Here is a 15,026-nt window from a genome sequence, read left to right as displayed (position 1 = left end):
CATCTCATGGTCAGTCTTTCTGAAGCCAAGCCACCCACCCTGGTCTCATCTTCCTCTGTTTCGCCCCCCCCCTCCCCTGCCAGGATGAGTACAGGAGCACAGAGTGGCAGAGTGTGGAGGAGGTGATCAGTGTGCACCACGCCCTGTCAGAGAGGGCAGCAGACTACACCAAGAAACCCCACGTCTTCCGCTTGCAGACCGCTGACTGGAGGGTCTTCCTCTTCCAGGCCTCGTGAGTGCAGTGTGTGTGTGTGTGTGTGTGTGTGTGTGTGTGTGTGTGTGTGTGTGTTTAATGATGTGAGGAACATGTGAGAATGTTGTCAAACTCTTGTGACAACATTTACCATAGAGGTTATGCAAGAGTCCAACAATCCCATGGCTATTTTTTTTTAAATTTATTGCCATAAACACACATGATTATGTTACTCTACATAATAAAAGATATGTTATACCTTATTATGTGCATGGTCCTATTGCCCCCCATCAGCTCCACAGCAGAGATGAGTTCGTGGATCAGCCGTATTAACCTTATGTCGGCCCTACACTCCTCCCCTCCTTTCCCCGCCGCCGTGGGCTCCCAGAGGAGGTTCTGCCGACCCATCCTGCCTGCCTCCCAGTCCGCACACACACTGGTAGCCACCTAACCTCACTTTCTAGAGTCTGGATCCACACCCCGCTGCTTTGATCATGCTTTTGTTTCCATGTTTTTAGAGCACCTTTCACAAAGCCCCAAAGTGCATTACCTATCCAAGACAATGTGTCGTACATATAGTATTACCATTTGTATACCATTGAGAAGTGTCTCTGTCCATACCTGTGTTGTTGATACTGTATTTGCTGTTGATGTGAGCCTGTGCTCTGACGCCTGTCTCTGTGCTGCCCCCTGCCTGCAGGAGAGGCAGGTGCAGTCCCACACAGGGATGCTGGAGTCCTTCCAGGAGGACCTGACTTACCTGCAGCAGAGTCTCCCAGAGGGCCGCAGGGCCAAGGCCAGGGAGCTGGAGGAGCACAGAGTCAGAGAGGAGTACCTGCAGCATGAGGTGTGTGTGTGTGTGTGTGTGTGTGTGTGTGTGTGTGTGTGTGTGTGTGTGTGTGTGTGTGTGTGTGTGTGTGTGTGTGTGTGTGTGTGAGTCGGTGCTTGTGAATGTGTTTCTGTATATGTAGTGCTTGTTATATGAGCATATGCATTATGCAATTGAGGCTACGTGACATTATTATTGTCTGTACCTTTCCCTCTCTCTCTCTGGCTGACCCCTGACCCCTGACCCCCTCCTCTCTCTACAGAAGAGTCGCTATGAGGTCTACCTCCAGGTGCTGGAGGCCTGGAAGGGTCTCACCCAGTCAGCTGACACCGTGGTGGGAAGCAACGAGCTCCACCTCTTCGATAAAGAGGTGTGCAAAGACATGCCGGAGGAGGAGGCGGAGGAGGGAGAACTCAAGAAGTCCCACTCGAGCCCCTCCCTGGAACTGGAGTTGATGGCCCCACCCCCCCTGGCGAAAGTCAAACGCAACATCTCAGAGAGGCGGACCTATCGCAAGATCATCATACCGCGACGCAACAGGGACATTTGACGAGGAGGGCAGTCAGCAGTGAAACATGTACATAACTGTCTGGTACATGTCTGTCAATCCTCCCTCTCCTCTCAGTATATGGAAACTGTGTTGTTACTGCCAAGAATTCTGGGTACTGTAGTCATTTTAAATATTTAAATTTTTACAATACAGTTGTTGAATGGGAGGAGTGAGACAAACATCAAAAGCCCATTTTTCTCTCCCAGTGAAGGCCTTTTTCTCAGGGAATGTGACGTTGTCCTTTAATTCTATTGCATTCGCTTTTCATAGGATATTTCTCCAATAGGCACTTTTAAGTCAGAAGGGGATGGTGACCTTGTTTGAAGTTGAGAGACATGCTGAGAGGGAGTTACTACAAGCGTTTATGTCTGAATGAATTGAATCCTTCCAAACACACATGGATCTCAATGGACGCTCTGTTGTTCTTCTTATCCGTTGAGATTCATTATTTCTGTCAGAAATGTGACTCTTCAGTCACTCAAAATGGTACTTTGTCTGTTTTGATGGTCAATGAATTGTGTAATTATAACCACAAGAGGGCGCTGTATAACAGGTTATCACAAATGAAGGCATGTCTAGTCAAAGTCTCTGGTACAGTTAAAATAATCTAAATTATTTTGTGGTCAATATAAAGTGTATGCTCCTTTTTGTAATGCAGTGTTTTATTTCCAATTCTGTATAAAGATATTTTGATCGATCTCCATGAAAGAGTGTGGTTCTTAGTCAACTGTGATACAAAATAAATATCACTTTGTCTTATTACAGAGAAGGTATAGAATAAAATAACATATATTTTTCTGTGGTAACTTCAAGTGTGGCAATCGGTCAGAGAGAGTACAATACAACAAATACATAACAGACCAATACATGTAGCACAGCACAAACACAGATACCGTTTACATGGCAAATACAATATACATGTATATGTTCAATCAGTGCTCATTTATGATTGAAATTGAAGCAAAGTTCAATTATCCATTGCTCAATCCCAATTTCTTGCGCTGTCAATCATGTTATGCCCTTGTAGCCATGAGAACGGCAAAATCAACCACAATGGCCGACAGGGAAGACTTTGTCATCTCTCTCTGTGGCACATTGCAGAATTCTGTCGTTTTTTTGGTTTTGTTCCCTTTCAGTGTGCCGTGTTAAGCGTGAGGTCAGCCTGGAGGGTGTGACAATAAGAAACAGGATGCCTCCGATGCCCCCCGCGTTCCTCTTTGATGTCCCTGTTGAGGATGACACACAGGAATGTCATGTGACAATAGTTGTGGCCATAGAGGGCCGCAGACAATGAGGACCGGTCAAACCAACGCGTCTCGATGTCCTTGTGTGTGTTAGCACCTCAGGATCAAGACTGCTCCCTTCTCTATGGCACATATTCTCATACCTCTGTCTCTCTTTGCCGCAGTTTTTTCCTGGTCAGGTACTGTGCCGTGGTGAGGGGAAAAACTCTGGGCCCCTATACTCATCATTCGTCATGGTTTAGTCAAATCAATCAGTCTGGTGATGGGTGGGGTCATGTGATAATGTGATAATGGTTATTTTCACGTATTCTGAATGAAAATGACTCCTATTCATTCATTTGAATAACAACTGCCCATTAAGATAAGGCCAGATTGGGGAAGATCTGAATGATTGATTGAGCAGATGACTGACAGAAGCCCCGGGCTGTAACGGTGCCTCGGTGTGCCTGCCTGATAAGTTACGGTGCAGAGACGCCATCTTGGAAAACCCCTCCCTCTGCCCCTCTTGCTCTCGAAGAAGTATAACGTATCATATTGAACTGAATTCATATTGAACTGAATTGAAAGTATGATTACTTTAGACCTCATAGCGTTGAAGAGACACTCTTAAAACGTTCACTTATACACATAGTCACCGGCTTGGCTTTCTAATCGTATGCGCGGTACAAACTGCAGTGAATACTTTGGGTGTTACCGTCAATGGTAGGTCTCGACCAAAGCTTTCTTTGGATGGCCTCTGGAGCATAACCGCAGAAGTGGTGGTGGGTCTGAGTGCCATGTCATCTCCCCCCTCCCTCCCTCCCTCCCTCCCACCCTCCCTCCCTCACTCCCTCCACTCCTCCACTCCACACAAAGCCTGGCCGTGCCAGTGGGGCTGGAGGAGGAGGAGGAGAGGAGCGGCCTGCGCCTGCATTAGCCCAGGTTCAGAGGGCATCCTTCACATGGAAGTGGCTTGTTTTTGTTCCGCCCTCTACACCCCATTCTGTGGTTGGGGGAGCTTTGTGGAGCTCTGTCAGGGCTGGTTGGGTTATTAAAAAGGCAAGGCCAGAGTTGTGATCATTAGGGGTTTGTCCAGGGCTTGGACTGGGCACCGGGCAACCTCAAAATAAGCCCCCTAACACATAGGGTCACTCCCGCCTCTCTGTCCCATGCTGACACTGTGAAACATGCACACAAACACTCATCCTGTTTCCAACGCCACCCATCGTTCATAGCTTCTCTAATATAGACACACACACACACACACACACACACAGCGTAGACGCACACACGCACACACATACACAGCGTAGACACACACACACACACACACACACACATACACAAAACGTAGACACACACACAACGTAGACACACAAACACACACAGCATAGACACACACACACACAAACACACACACACACACACACACACACACACACACACACACACACACATTTGTCCTTATGCTTTCTTTTCTCCGTCTGTCTCTCCTGCCTCTGCCCTCAATGTCCCTCCTGACACACATTCTCCATCTGGCCCTGACGCCTAGCACGCTCTACTTGTTACTTTTTATCTTTTATCCGGCTCTAACCCATTATTTCTCTCTCTGTATTCCATGTGCTTTTTCCTCCCTCTTCCTCTCTCCCCCCCTCCTCTTTTCTATCCATCCCCTTTCAGCCACTCCACTCCTGACTGCCGGCAACTGACTGGCGTTACGGCAAGGCTTTCTCTCTCTCTGGCCCCGGCCGGCTCTTCAATGTCTCTCTGTCTCTCTCTCTGTCTCTCTCTCTCTCTCTCTCTCTCTCTCTGTCTCTCTCTCTCTCTGTCTCCCTGTCTCTCTCTCTCTGTCTCTCTCTGTCTCTCTCTCTCTCTGTCTCCCTGTCTCTCTCTCTCTGTCTCTCTCTCTCTTTCTCTCTCTCTCTCTCTCTCTGTCTCTCTCTCTCTCTGTCTCCCTGTCTCTCTCTCTCTGTCTCTCTCTGTCTCTCTCTCTCTCTGTCTCCCTGTCTCTCTCTCTCTGTCTCTCTCTCTCTTTCTCTCTCTCTCTCTCTCTCTGTCTCCCTGTCTCTCTCTCTCTGTCTCTCTCTGTCTCTCTCTCTCTCTGTCTCCCTGTCTCTCTCTCTCTGTCTCTCTCTCTCTCTCTCTCTCTCTCTCTGTCTCTCTCTCTCTCTGTCTCCCTGTCTCTCTCTCTCTGTCTCTCTCTGTCTCTCTCTCTCTCTGTCTCCCTGTCTCTCTCTCTCTGTCTCTCTCTCTGTCTCTCTCTCTCTCTCTCTCTCTCTCTCTGTCTCTCTCTCTCTCTGTCTCCCTGTCTCTCTCTCTCTGTCTCTCTCTGTCTCTCTCTCTCTCTGTCTCCCTGTCTCTCTCTCTCTGTCTCTCTCTCTCTGTCTCTCTCTCTCTGTCTCTCTCTCTCTCTGTGTCTCTCTGTCTGCTCTCCCTCTGGGTCCTCTTGAGCTAGAGAGGGTCTCCAGCATGCCTCACAAGCCCTGGACTGTAACACACACAAGCACTACAGACAAGTAGGGAACAAGAGAAGGGCTCCTTCGATTCGGTTTCCATCCCATCAGTACACTGTTTATCTAACCCTATATTTTGTTTTCATTTAATCCTCTACTATTTCCTATATTCCTTTTTGTAATCAATTCAATATTGTTTATCATATATCTGCCATCCTTCTTTCTTCCCCCTCTTTCTATATATACAGTGCCCTCTGTAATTATTGGGACAATAAAGCATTTTTTCTTCTTTTGGCTCTAAACTCTAAACGGTTGGATTTGAAATTAAACAATTACTATGAGATTAAAGTATAGATCCTCAGCTTTTGTTTGAGGTTATTTGTGTACATATTGGTTTCACCATTTAGAAATATTTAATGGCATCAAAAGTATTGGGACAGATTCATATTATGTCCAAATTAAACACACATTTTTTGTATTTCGTCACATAGGCTTTGTATGCAATAACTGCCTGAAGTCTGTGACCCATCGACCCCACCAGACTCTGGGTATATTTTCTGATGCTCTGCCAGGCCTGTACTGCAGCCATCTTCAGTTCAGGTCTTTTTGCCTAAAATCTTATCTCCAGGATATGAAGTGTGTGTTCAATTGGATATGAATCTGAAGATTGACTTGGCCAGTGAATAATATTCCACTTTTTGGCCCTGAAAAACGTTGTAGTTGCTATGGCAGTATGTTTGGGGTCATTGTATTACTGTATGATGAAGCGCCATCCAATGAGTTTGGAGGCATTTTCTTGAACTGGAGCAAACAAGATGTTTCGGTACACTTCAGAATTCATTCTGCTGCAGTCACACCGTCAATGAAGACAAGTGAGACAATTCTAGTGGCAGCTATGTACTGTATGCCCACACCATGTTTCACACATGTTTCACACATGTTTCACACATGAGGTGGTAAGCTGCGGATCTTGGGCAGTTGATACAAGAGTAATATGACAATACGAGATGATAATATTTGTCTTATCTGTAAGACCTTTTTCAGAACTCTGCAGGTCTTTATGGTACTCTTTAGCAAACTGGAACCTGCCTTCCTGTTTTTGAACTAAAGACATACAGTAGTCTCTGTTCTGGGATTTTTCTTAATTATGGTGAGGATTTTTTGGTCATCCACTGCAAAAGTCTTCCTTGGCCTACCAAGCTGTTTGGATTGCTGAGCTAACCAGTGCTTTCTTCCTTGTTAGTGATGTTATAAACTGTTGATTTTGATAAGCCGATGTTTCTGTTAGTTTTCTGCTGGCAATTTTTTTTTTACTGATTTTTCAGCCTCAAAATGGTTTCCTTGACATTCAGTGACACCACTTTGGTCCTCATTTTGACAGAAACTAATAGGCTTGAAAGGCAAACGCAGAGCCTCGAATCAAGACTAGACAGCTCTGATCGCTCTCTTATGCCTGCACAGATTATGCGATAGAACACACCTGACTAACCAGAACCACCTGTCAAGCCAATTTTCTTAATACGTTTAGTGCCATGAAATAGGGGGATGTATAAAACGTGTGGTGAAACCAATACATACACAAAAAAATACCCTCAAATAAAAGCTGGGAATCTATACTTTAACCTTTGATTTAAAGTCCAAACTTTTGGACTAAAGAGCCAAAAGAAGAAAAAAATGCTTCACTGTCCCAATAATTACGGAGGGTGTTGTGTATGTGAGGGCATGGAGGTGAGAGAGGTGCAAAAAGAAAGATGAGACACACGTTCTTTCCCTTTTTCCTAGATTTCATTCCTAGAGTTGTTTTCCCTACACCAGACCCCCTAGAAGCAGACATTTTCATTTTATTTGCTAAGCAGACCCAGACCCATCGTGAACAACAGCCTGGATGTCACAGCCTTTCCTCTGTACCCTTTAGAACGTAAGGCTTTGCAGGCGAGGACCCTCTCACTGGAACAGTTCAGGTAAAGTGCCTGGCTTAAGGGCATTTCAATGCATGACCTAACTTTACCCTCTCCCCAGTCTCTACCTCCCCACACTCCTGCCCTGCCCTGCTCTGCTCCGCTCTGACAACACACCCTAGGCTGCCTGGGAGTCCGTGGATCTTAGACGCAGGAGCAACACAGAAACACACTGAATCACACTGATACTAGATCTGAGTAGGCAACGTACGCTGTGACTAATGCAGGTTTTTTTTTAGACTTGGGCAACACAGGACAAACACTTAAAATAGGTTTTCTTTGTGTCGGCTAAGCTTGACTGATCTTGACTGTTTGTCCTTTCAGCGATTCCGCTTCTAAATGAGAGGCTTCATTGGGAGTCTTATTCACATTAGATCGAGGTAATCCTAGGTGCCCCGTAGTAAACAACACGATTAAAAGGAAGCGTTGAATTGAAGCAGAGTGTGTTTCGGAGGTCTCCACTGACAAAGACCAATGTCAGCCGTGGTTTGACTCTGTGTTCCCAAGTCCAGAGTTCAGGCCTCCCCCTGGGGCTAGTACCTGATACCTGGCAGATTGTATCCAGGTGGGTGTGTGTGTGTGTGTGTGTGTGTGTGTGTGTGTGTGTGTATGTGTGTGTGTGTCTGTATAGGAGAGTGTGTGTGTGTGTCTGTATAGGAGAGTGTGTGTGTGTGTGTGTGTGTGTGTGTGTGTGTGTGTGTGTGTGTGTGTGTGTGTGTGTGTGTGTGTCCGGAAGGCGTGTGTGCTTTGAAAGGTGCGTTTCTCTTGATGTCTCTAGTCAATAGTGCTTCCTGCCCTGAGGGCTGTGTGCTAATAGGTCAGTGAAACAGAGGGCACCTGTGTTCCCCGGCCTGCTCTACCTGGGACCACAGAGACATGTCTGTTTGACCACGGCCCTGCGTTAGTTTTAACTTCCTCTATACGGTTAAATGGAAAGATAAGACCGCTTCTTGAAGTGACTCAGGGTGTAACTTCTAATTAGAATTCTCTTTTAAGTGTTTGAGGGAGAGGGACTTAGCTGTTTTCAGAAGCAGAACAGAATTTTTACATTTACATTTTTGACATTTAGAACAGAAAGTAGGTTTCTATAGCACGGTTTATTATATGATACAATAGATTAGTCATCGTAGAACATTTGAGGTTTTGGTCTGTGAAGGAAGGAGATAAACAGACAGTGACATGGAGACTATCGGTCAGGCTTGCTACTGTATGGACAAAGCCATACCAGGACAATGAGCTCATTTGAAACGGGTCCAATTGTTTATTCATTTCATTTTCAGCAGGAAAAAAAAACGAGGGACTGTTATGTAAGAGACCAACAGGGTTCACATTAATGACCGATGCTCCATCCAAATCAATTAATGAAGGTGATGTGTTCACTCACCCAATATGGGTTAAGTGCCTCTCTACCCGGCCACAATGGCAGTGTCCCCCGCATACGTGTTGGGTAGACAAGAGACCCTCAGAGACAACCTCCCAGAGCAGCCATTCTCAGTTTAAAACAACAGCAGCATGTGATTCATTTAGGCAGACAAATACCATCGGTCGCACAATACTTATTTGGGAGTCTGAGTTGGTTCACCACCAATGTCTCGGGCCCGGAGATAAGTGGAGAAGTTTCTGGTTGACTGGCGTAGGACAACTCTGACCCGTCATTCCGCTGATTGCCACACACTTCGTGCTGCCTTTTTGCCAGCAGCTCCTCCAGGGGCCCAGATCTGTCTCTTATTTTGTCCCAGTAATGGTTATAGGCACACATGCCCCCTCTCCAAAGACACACACACATACCACACACACACATACCACACACACACATGCGCATGCACACACGCACGCACGCACACACGCACACACACGCACGCACGCACACACACGCACACACACACACGCACACGCACCATACACTTTACACACACGCACACACACACACACACACACACACACACACACACACACACACACCATACACCATACACACACGCTCTCGCACATACCATACAGAAGAATGTTCACAGACACAAGGACACACACACACACACACACACACACACACACACATACCATTCTGTCCCGCTGTCTCTCTCTCTCTCTCTGTTAAATGTAGTTACCCCAAGCCCCCAGTGCTCTCCCCATCCTGCTGGCTTTGTCTCCCCCTCAGCTGTTCCGGCCCGGTGCCTGTATTGTGCTGCCGGGCTCATTACTAGAAGCACTGTGGCCCAAAACCTCTACACTAATAGGCCCACTGTCGCCCAGAGCCAGGCGAAGGCTAGGGATGGGGGGAACGAGAGAGACAGAGGGAGAGAGAGGGAGAGAGAGACAGAGAGAAAGAGAGGGAGGGTGACAGAGATAGACGGAGAGAGAATGAGAGAGGGAGACAGACAGACAGAGAGAGAGAGAAAGAGATGAGGTATTCATGTTGTTGTTGTTTGTGGCAGTATAATGTTGTTTTCGACTCTTTGGCTGCAGGATTGTTAATGTTTAACAGTTGCTGTCATTATTTCCCTGGCAGTTGGTCAGCTGGCTCAGGCGTGGAGGCTTAGGAATTTGAATTTGATGCTTTGGGGGGATTGCCTCATTTTGCCAACATTAAAAATGGAGTGGGTGTAGTAGTTTAAAGCTCCTCTGTGTCACTGTGTGAGGATGTGTTTTACGGTGGGCATGAACAGGGAACTGAAATAAATGTTTATCCCTTTAGAGGGACACACCACTTCCATCACTATCATGGTGAAAGGTAAACACCTAGGACAGGACAGACTGTAGAAGAAGGGACTGATGTAGGAGATAGGATAGAGAGGTAGAGGAATAGTCCAACAGAGAGAAAGAAAGAAAGAAAGAAAGAAAGAAAGAAAGAAAGAAAGAAAGAAAAAGAGACAGATAGACAGAGAGATAGACAGACAGACAGACAGAGAGATAGACAGAGAGATAGACAGATAGACAGAGAGAAAATGAAGAGAAGAGGCATGGAGGGAGGGAGGGGGAGAATGAAAGGGAGGGAGTGGATACTGTAAGTAAAGAGATGTCAAGACCAATCTACATCAGTTGCTGAATACTGCCCTGATTGCATTGTATTGCCTGCCAGTAATCATTGATATTGTGTACTTAAAACTATGTTTTCAAAAGGCAGCTTAGCCTTAATTTGATTTGATTTATGTATTGTTTGATTTGAGTTGATTGTTTCCGTTGTATATTGAGGCCATGAGACACACACAACTTGCGGTTCATAGCCTATATTTAAAAGGAAATAAATATAATCTTCCACTGAGTAAAGCAAAAGGTTAAGACAAGATTCAGGAATAATTTAAGTGCATTATACAGTAAAAAGGCAACATAGTTTTTTTAATTGTTTTTTTTTCAGTATAGTTTTTATCGGCTCACTTTCAAGCCAAAACAGCGAAGTTGAACAAAAACCTCTCGGGGGGATAAATTAGCGTCGTTCCGAATGAATCCAAAGACCGCAGGTAAATCGACACCATCAAATAAAACGAAAACATGTTAAATTAAAAATAAATCCGAATTTCTTCGTTTTATTGTCTTGGTTTGGTTGCTTATCCAAAGCCAGTAGCCTCACTTTTTTTGTTTTTTTGTTGAACACTGTGAGGTGTGCCCGCGCATTGGCAGTATCCCGTATGCGCACCGGGGAGGCCATCCATCACGTCCCGCGCGCCTGTGACGGTGGGTCCAGGTGGGCCGTGGCACCGCCGAACCGTGGCCTCGTTACCGCAGTATAATAATGAGGCCGCAAAGAGGGGAGAAATAATTGCAAATAAAACTACATGATGCAGAAAATAAAAAAAGAAATTAAACAGATGCGCGTGTTTTCAGGATCATTGCTTTCGTCCTCTTACGTTTGGAGTAAATTGCTGAGTTGCAGAAAATCTGCAACATTTAAGTATTTTCAGAAGGCCGCAGGCATAATAATAATTATAATAATAGTAAAAATAATAAAAAATAATAATACAACATTTGTATAAAGATTGTACGTAATTCGTAATGTTTAATTATAGGAGTGATCAATAAATGGCCATTTTACATATCTTCCACGTCTGGGAAGAGAATCCAACAGCACGAAAATTACTTCAAGTAAAATAAAAATGGTTGTGAAGCAGAAGTCCTACAAGTTGTGGGTTTAGGTGGGATATTGTTTATTACTGTTTCACTGACAGGCCAACTAAAACCACATTAAAGACACGCTCTAAATGAGCCACACAATTATCAATGAGTGTCTTAAGACAACATTACATATCCGGCTGCATTTGGGTTCAGGTGGATCACAGAAGCGTTGTTACCACTGATAATTATGGGGCTCTCTTACATAATGTAACAATAGTGTTGAAACATCTAAACTCCGTCAAAGCTTATCATACTCCAGGGCAGTCAGTGGTTTGTTTTCTGTATTTATTTTCGCCATTACAATTCGCCACATTAGTCAGACCAAATGGGTTAAAAGTAGTTAGGTTGCTATCTTAGGTGTTTTTGAGCATCGTGTCGGTGTTGTAAGTCTTCTCTGGATCAATGGAAGAATACTGTCAAACGTGAAAAAAAAACAATGAAAGGCACTCAATCACTTTGTCATGCTTTATTTAATTAAAATAATTCTTTAGAAATTCCATATTTACATCTTCAATAATATTAATAACAGTATAAGAGAAAAAAAATAGTTTAGTCACAGTTTTTACCAAACATCAGCATGACAACAAACTCCAAATATCATTGAAGAAAAAAAAAAAAAAATCTTTCAAGAGTCATTTGTTTTTCAGATACTCATTATTCCCCACCATAGTCAACACCAAATCATCTTCATAATAAAATTGCATTTCTTCCCCAAGAACAGTTTGCCATTTACAATATATACATATTGCCAAACAAGTCATCCAGACAGTTCAATGTTGGTTGAGGGGAATACGAGGGACTTTGTGTTGTGATAATGACACCAAGTCAATGCAATATAAGTGGGACTGCAGTTCTACCTCTCTCATTCAGACGGTTGATAGGCTACTGTATGTTTGTGGAGACGGAAGCTCAAAGACTGACATTTGAATGCAACACAGAGACAACAGGAAATAAACATCAGGAAATACAGAAACGAAGGGATGTGAAAGCAGGGATATGTGCCACCAGAAAAGAGAGGGTCGTATGAGTGTTGTAAACTTAATGCAAATCCAGGAAGTCAGCTACTGCACGGTTCGCCTCAAACAGTCCATTATGTGATGTTGCAATGGAAACAGAGCTGCAACGTTCTACCAGCTCTCCTGTTACACGTGTAGTGTTGTCAAACGTGCCGTAAAGGAAGTCTTTGGCTGAGCAGCGTTCGAGCCATGACATGTAGGCTACGCCGGCGTTGTCACCGGCCAAATCAGTCCCCTGGATGTTTGACAGTGTTTAATCAGTCCCATGGATGTTTGCCATTATTTAGTCAGTCCCCTGGATGTTAGATAGTCTTTAGTCAGTTCCATGGATGTTTGCCATTATTTAGTCAGTCCCCTGGATGTTTGACAGTATTTAATCAGTCCCCTGGATGTTTGACAGTGTTTAGAACCTGAACATGTAAACATGTATGTATCAAAGTCACCCTGGATGAGGCTGTCAATAAAAACAAACAAATAAATAATTCATTAGTTAGCCATGAGTAGGTGTTGTTGCTGTCTTGTCCATGAGATCATGCATAACAAACATTGCTGGTCCAGTGTTTCCGACGTCTGTCCATGTTGATGCGCTGGTCCATTATCAGAATGCTGTCCATTATATCACTGTCCCGTTCTCTCCACCGCTCCACCGCTCCACCGCTTCATAGCTTCATGGTTTCCTATTCTTTGCTTCTTTTCCTCCTTGTTCCTTTGTTTGTCTCAGTCCCGTATGTGTGGCCTTGTCCATGGGAGCTAGAGGTGGTCATAGGCTGCAGTGGAGGGGGGAGCAGTGCGGGAGGCCGAGCCGTAGTAATAGGGGGAACCTGTAGGGGGCGACAGAGATAAAGGAGTTAACCACTGTAGCCTTTTGTGGTTTGATTTTTTTAGCTGGGTGCTTTGATGGTGTTAAGAGGAAGGACACAATGCAATGCTGAACAGGCTTTCTTTATCATGACAATAGCAGATGGTTCCGCTGGAAATCGGACTTGCTTGGATAGTTTGTTCAATGAATGGATGCTGTTGTGCACTCTCTGTCTCTCTCTCCCTCTCTCTCTCTCTCTCTCTCTCTCTCTCTCTCTCTCTCTCCCTCTCTCTCTCTCTCTCTCTCTCTCTCTCTCTCTCTCTCTCTCTCTCTCTGTGAAAGGGTGGCTTACTACAGTAGGCGATGGTAAAAGTACCTTCATATTTTACACTTTGTGTGTCTGTCATTAAAAATGAAGACAGAAACATTAATACTGTCTAATAGATCTGGTTTTGTTCATACTTCAGCCTCGCTAGTGACATCAGCAGGCCCAAGGTGACATCCAGTCTTGTGACCAGAAGGCCAGAGGCGTGTTCTCATTGGCTGGTCAGCCCAGATACTGTACAGTAACACCAATGGGCGGCAGGGATAGGGCCTACCCCCCCTGGTAACTGGGTAACTAGTTTCCATGGGGATTATGCTAGCGAGACGATGTCATTTGCGACATGTGACTGAAACTAACTTTGTGTCTGTACAGGACTTCCTGGTTGGCATAGGGGTGTTTGGAGTGTTTGTGGTTGTCATGCACCACCATAGTTACGGTGGGCCATCACAGTCATTTACTGAGGTAAACAAATTTGACTTGATGGCGTTTAGGCCCGGAAATGAATATGAATGGTATTGAACGCAAAATTCTAAGAGAGTGGCTTTTCGATAGTTTATGTGGAATCTAGGAGCAATCAATCAACCGTAATTCCCTCTGATCTGTGGGGTGTATTATAAACGCTTCACTTGTGTACTTGCTCATGGATGAGGTGTGCTCCTATCGTAAGTGGATCAGATTCATAATCAGCCAGAGGTCGTGTGGAATCTCTAAGATGGCATCAGCAGGAGGACACGAACCACGACTACAGGCCCTCACTACTGATGAAGGGGGTGTCCTGTCCTGTGAACCGCAGAGAGGCCAGTGGAGGTAGAAATCAGAGGACGGGCTCATTGTAATGCATGGAACGGAATGAGGAATGGTATCACTCCTCATGGTATTACTGCTCATATACTGCTTATACTGCACTACCTGTATATATTGTTCACACTGCACTTTTCTGCTTTTTTTGCACTTCTGGTTAGACGCTAACTGCATCTCGTTGTCTCTGTACTTGTACTCTGCACAATGACAATAAAGTTGAATCTAATCTCATCTAATCTAATTACAATGAGCCCGTCATCTGATTCCTGCTTCCACCAGCCTGTGAACAAATAACAAAGCCGTACTCACCTAGGATGCTGGAGTTGGTGAATCTCCAGGCTTCGCTGTAGGAGGTGTAGGGGGAGTGTGTGTAGGTCTGACCAGAGTAGTCTGCACCTGCAGGAGAGGGAAGAATGAGCACAGCAAACACACATCAGACATACTGGATGTGGAGATGAAGCATGCACACACGCATCCACACACACACACACACACACTAACACGCACACAGGCACACACGTGCGCGCACATACACACACACACACACACTCACACACTAACACGCATGCACGCGCACACACACACACACACACACACACACACACACACACACACACACACACACACACACACACACACACACACACACACACACACACACACACAAATGCACACACAGTGTTTCGGAAAAAAACCATAATAAACAATCTAAAGTATAAGTGTTCTTATAAAGACTCAAAGTGTTCTTTCTCTCGCCTTGATCCGAGGG

General features: G+C 45.0%; 2 protein-coding genes across 2 annotated transcripts in view; one reads left to right on the top strand and one right to left on the bottom strand.

The window, feature by feature from the left end:
* LOC310804655 (uncharacterized protein) overlaps positions 1-2,269 on the top strand; it is a 9,849-nt gene extending 7,580 nt beyond the window's left edge. Inside the window, exons 9-12 of the mRNA XM_083669973.1 lie at positions 90-232; positions 488-632; positions 894-1,040; positions 1,285-2,269. Of these exons, the coding sequence (XP_083526099.1) occupies positions 90-232; positions 488-632; positions 894-1,040; positions 1,285-1,572 (723 nt within the window). The 3' untranslated portion in view covers positions 1,573-2,269. The remainder of the gene's footprint in view (positions 1-89; positions 233-487; positions 633-893; positions 1,041-1,284) is intronic.
* A 9,551-nt stretch (positions 2,270-11,820) lies between these two features.
* Positions 11,821-15,026, bottom strand: part of pax8 (paired box 8) — a gene marked incomplete at its 5' end in the record, with an annotated part of 11,447 nt that continues 8,241 nt past the window's right edge. Inside the window, 2 exons of the mRNA XM_083670442.1 lie at positions 11,821-13,153; positions 14,567-14,653. Coding sequence (XP_083526568.1) covers positions 13,083-13,153; positions 14,567-14,653 — 158 coding nt within the window. The 3' untranslated portion in view covers positions 11,821-13,082. The remainder of the gene's footprint in view (positions 13,154-14,566; positions 14,654-15,026) is intronic.

The sequence above is a fragment of the Argentina silus genome (genome assembly GCF_951799395.1).
Source record: "Argentina silus genome assembly, chromosome: 5".
In the NCBI taxonomy this organism is placed as follows: Eukaryota; Metazoa; Chordata; class Actinopteri; order Argentiniformes; family Argentinidae; genus Argentina; species Argentina silus.
Note: the sequence above shows the minus strand (reverse complement) of the source record. Positions and strands in the feature narration are given on the sequence as shown.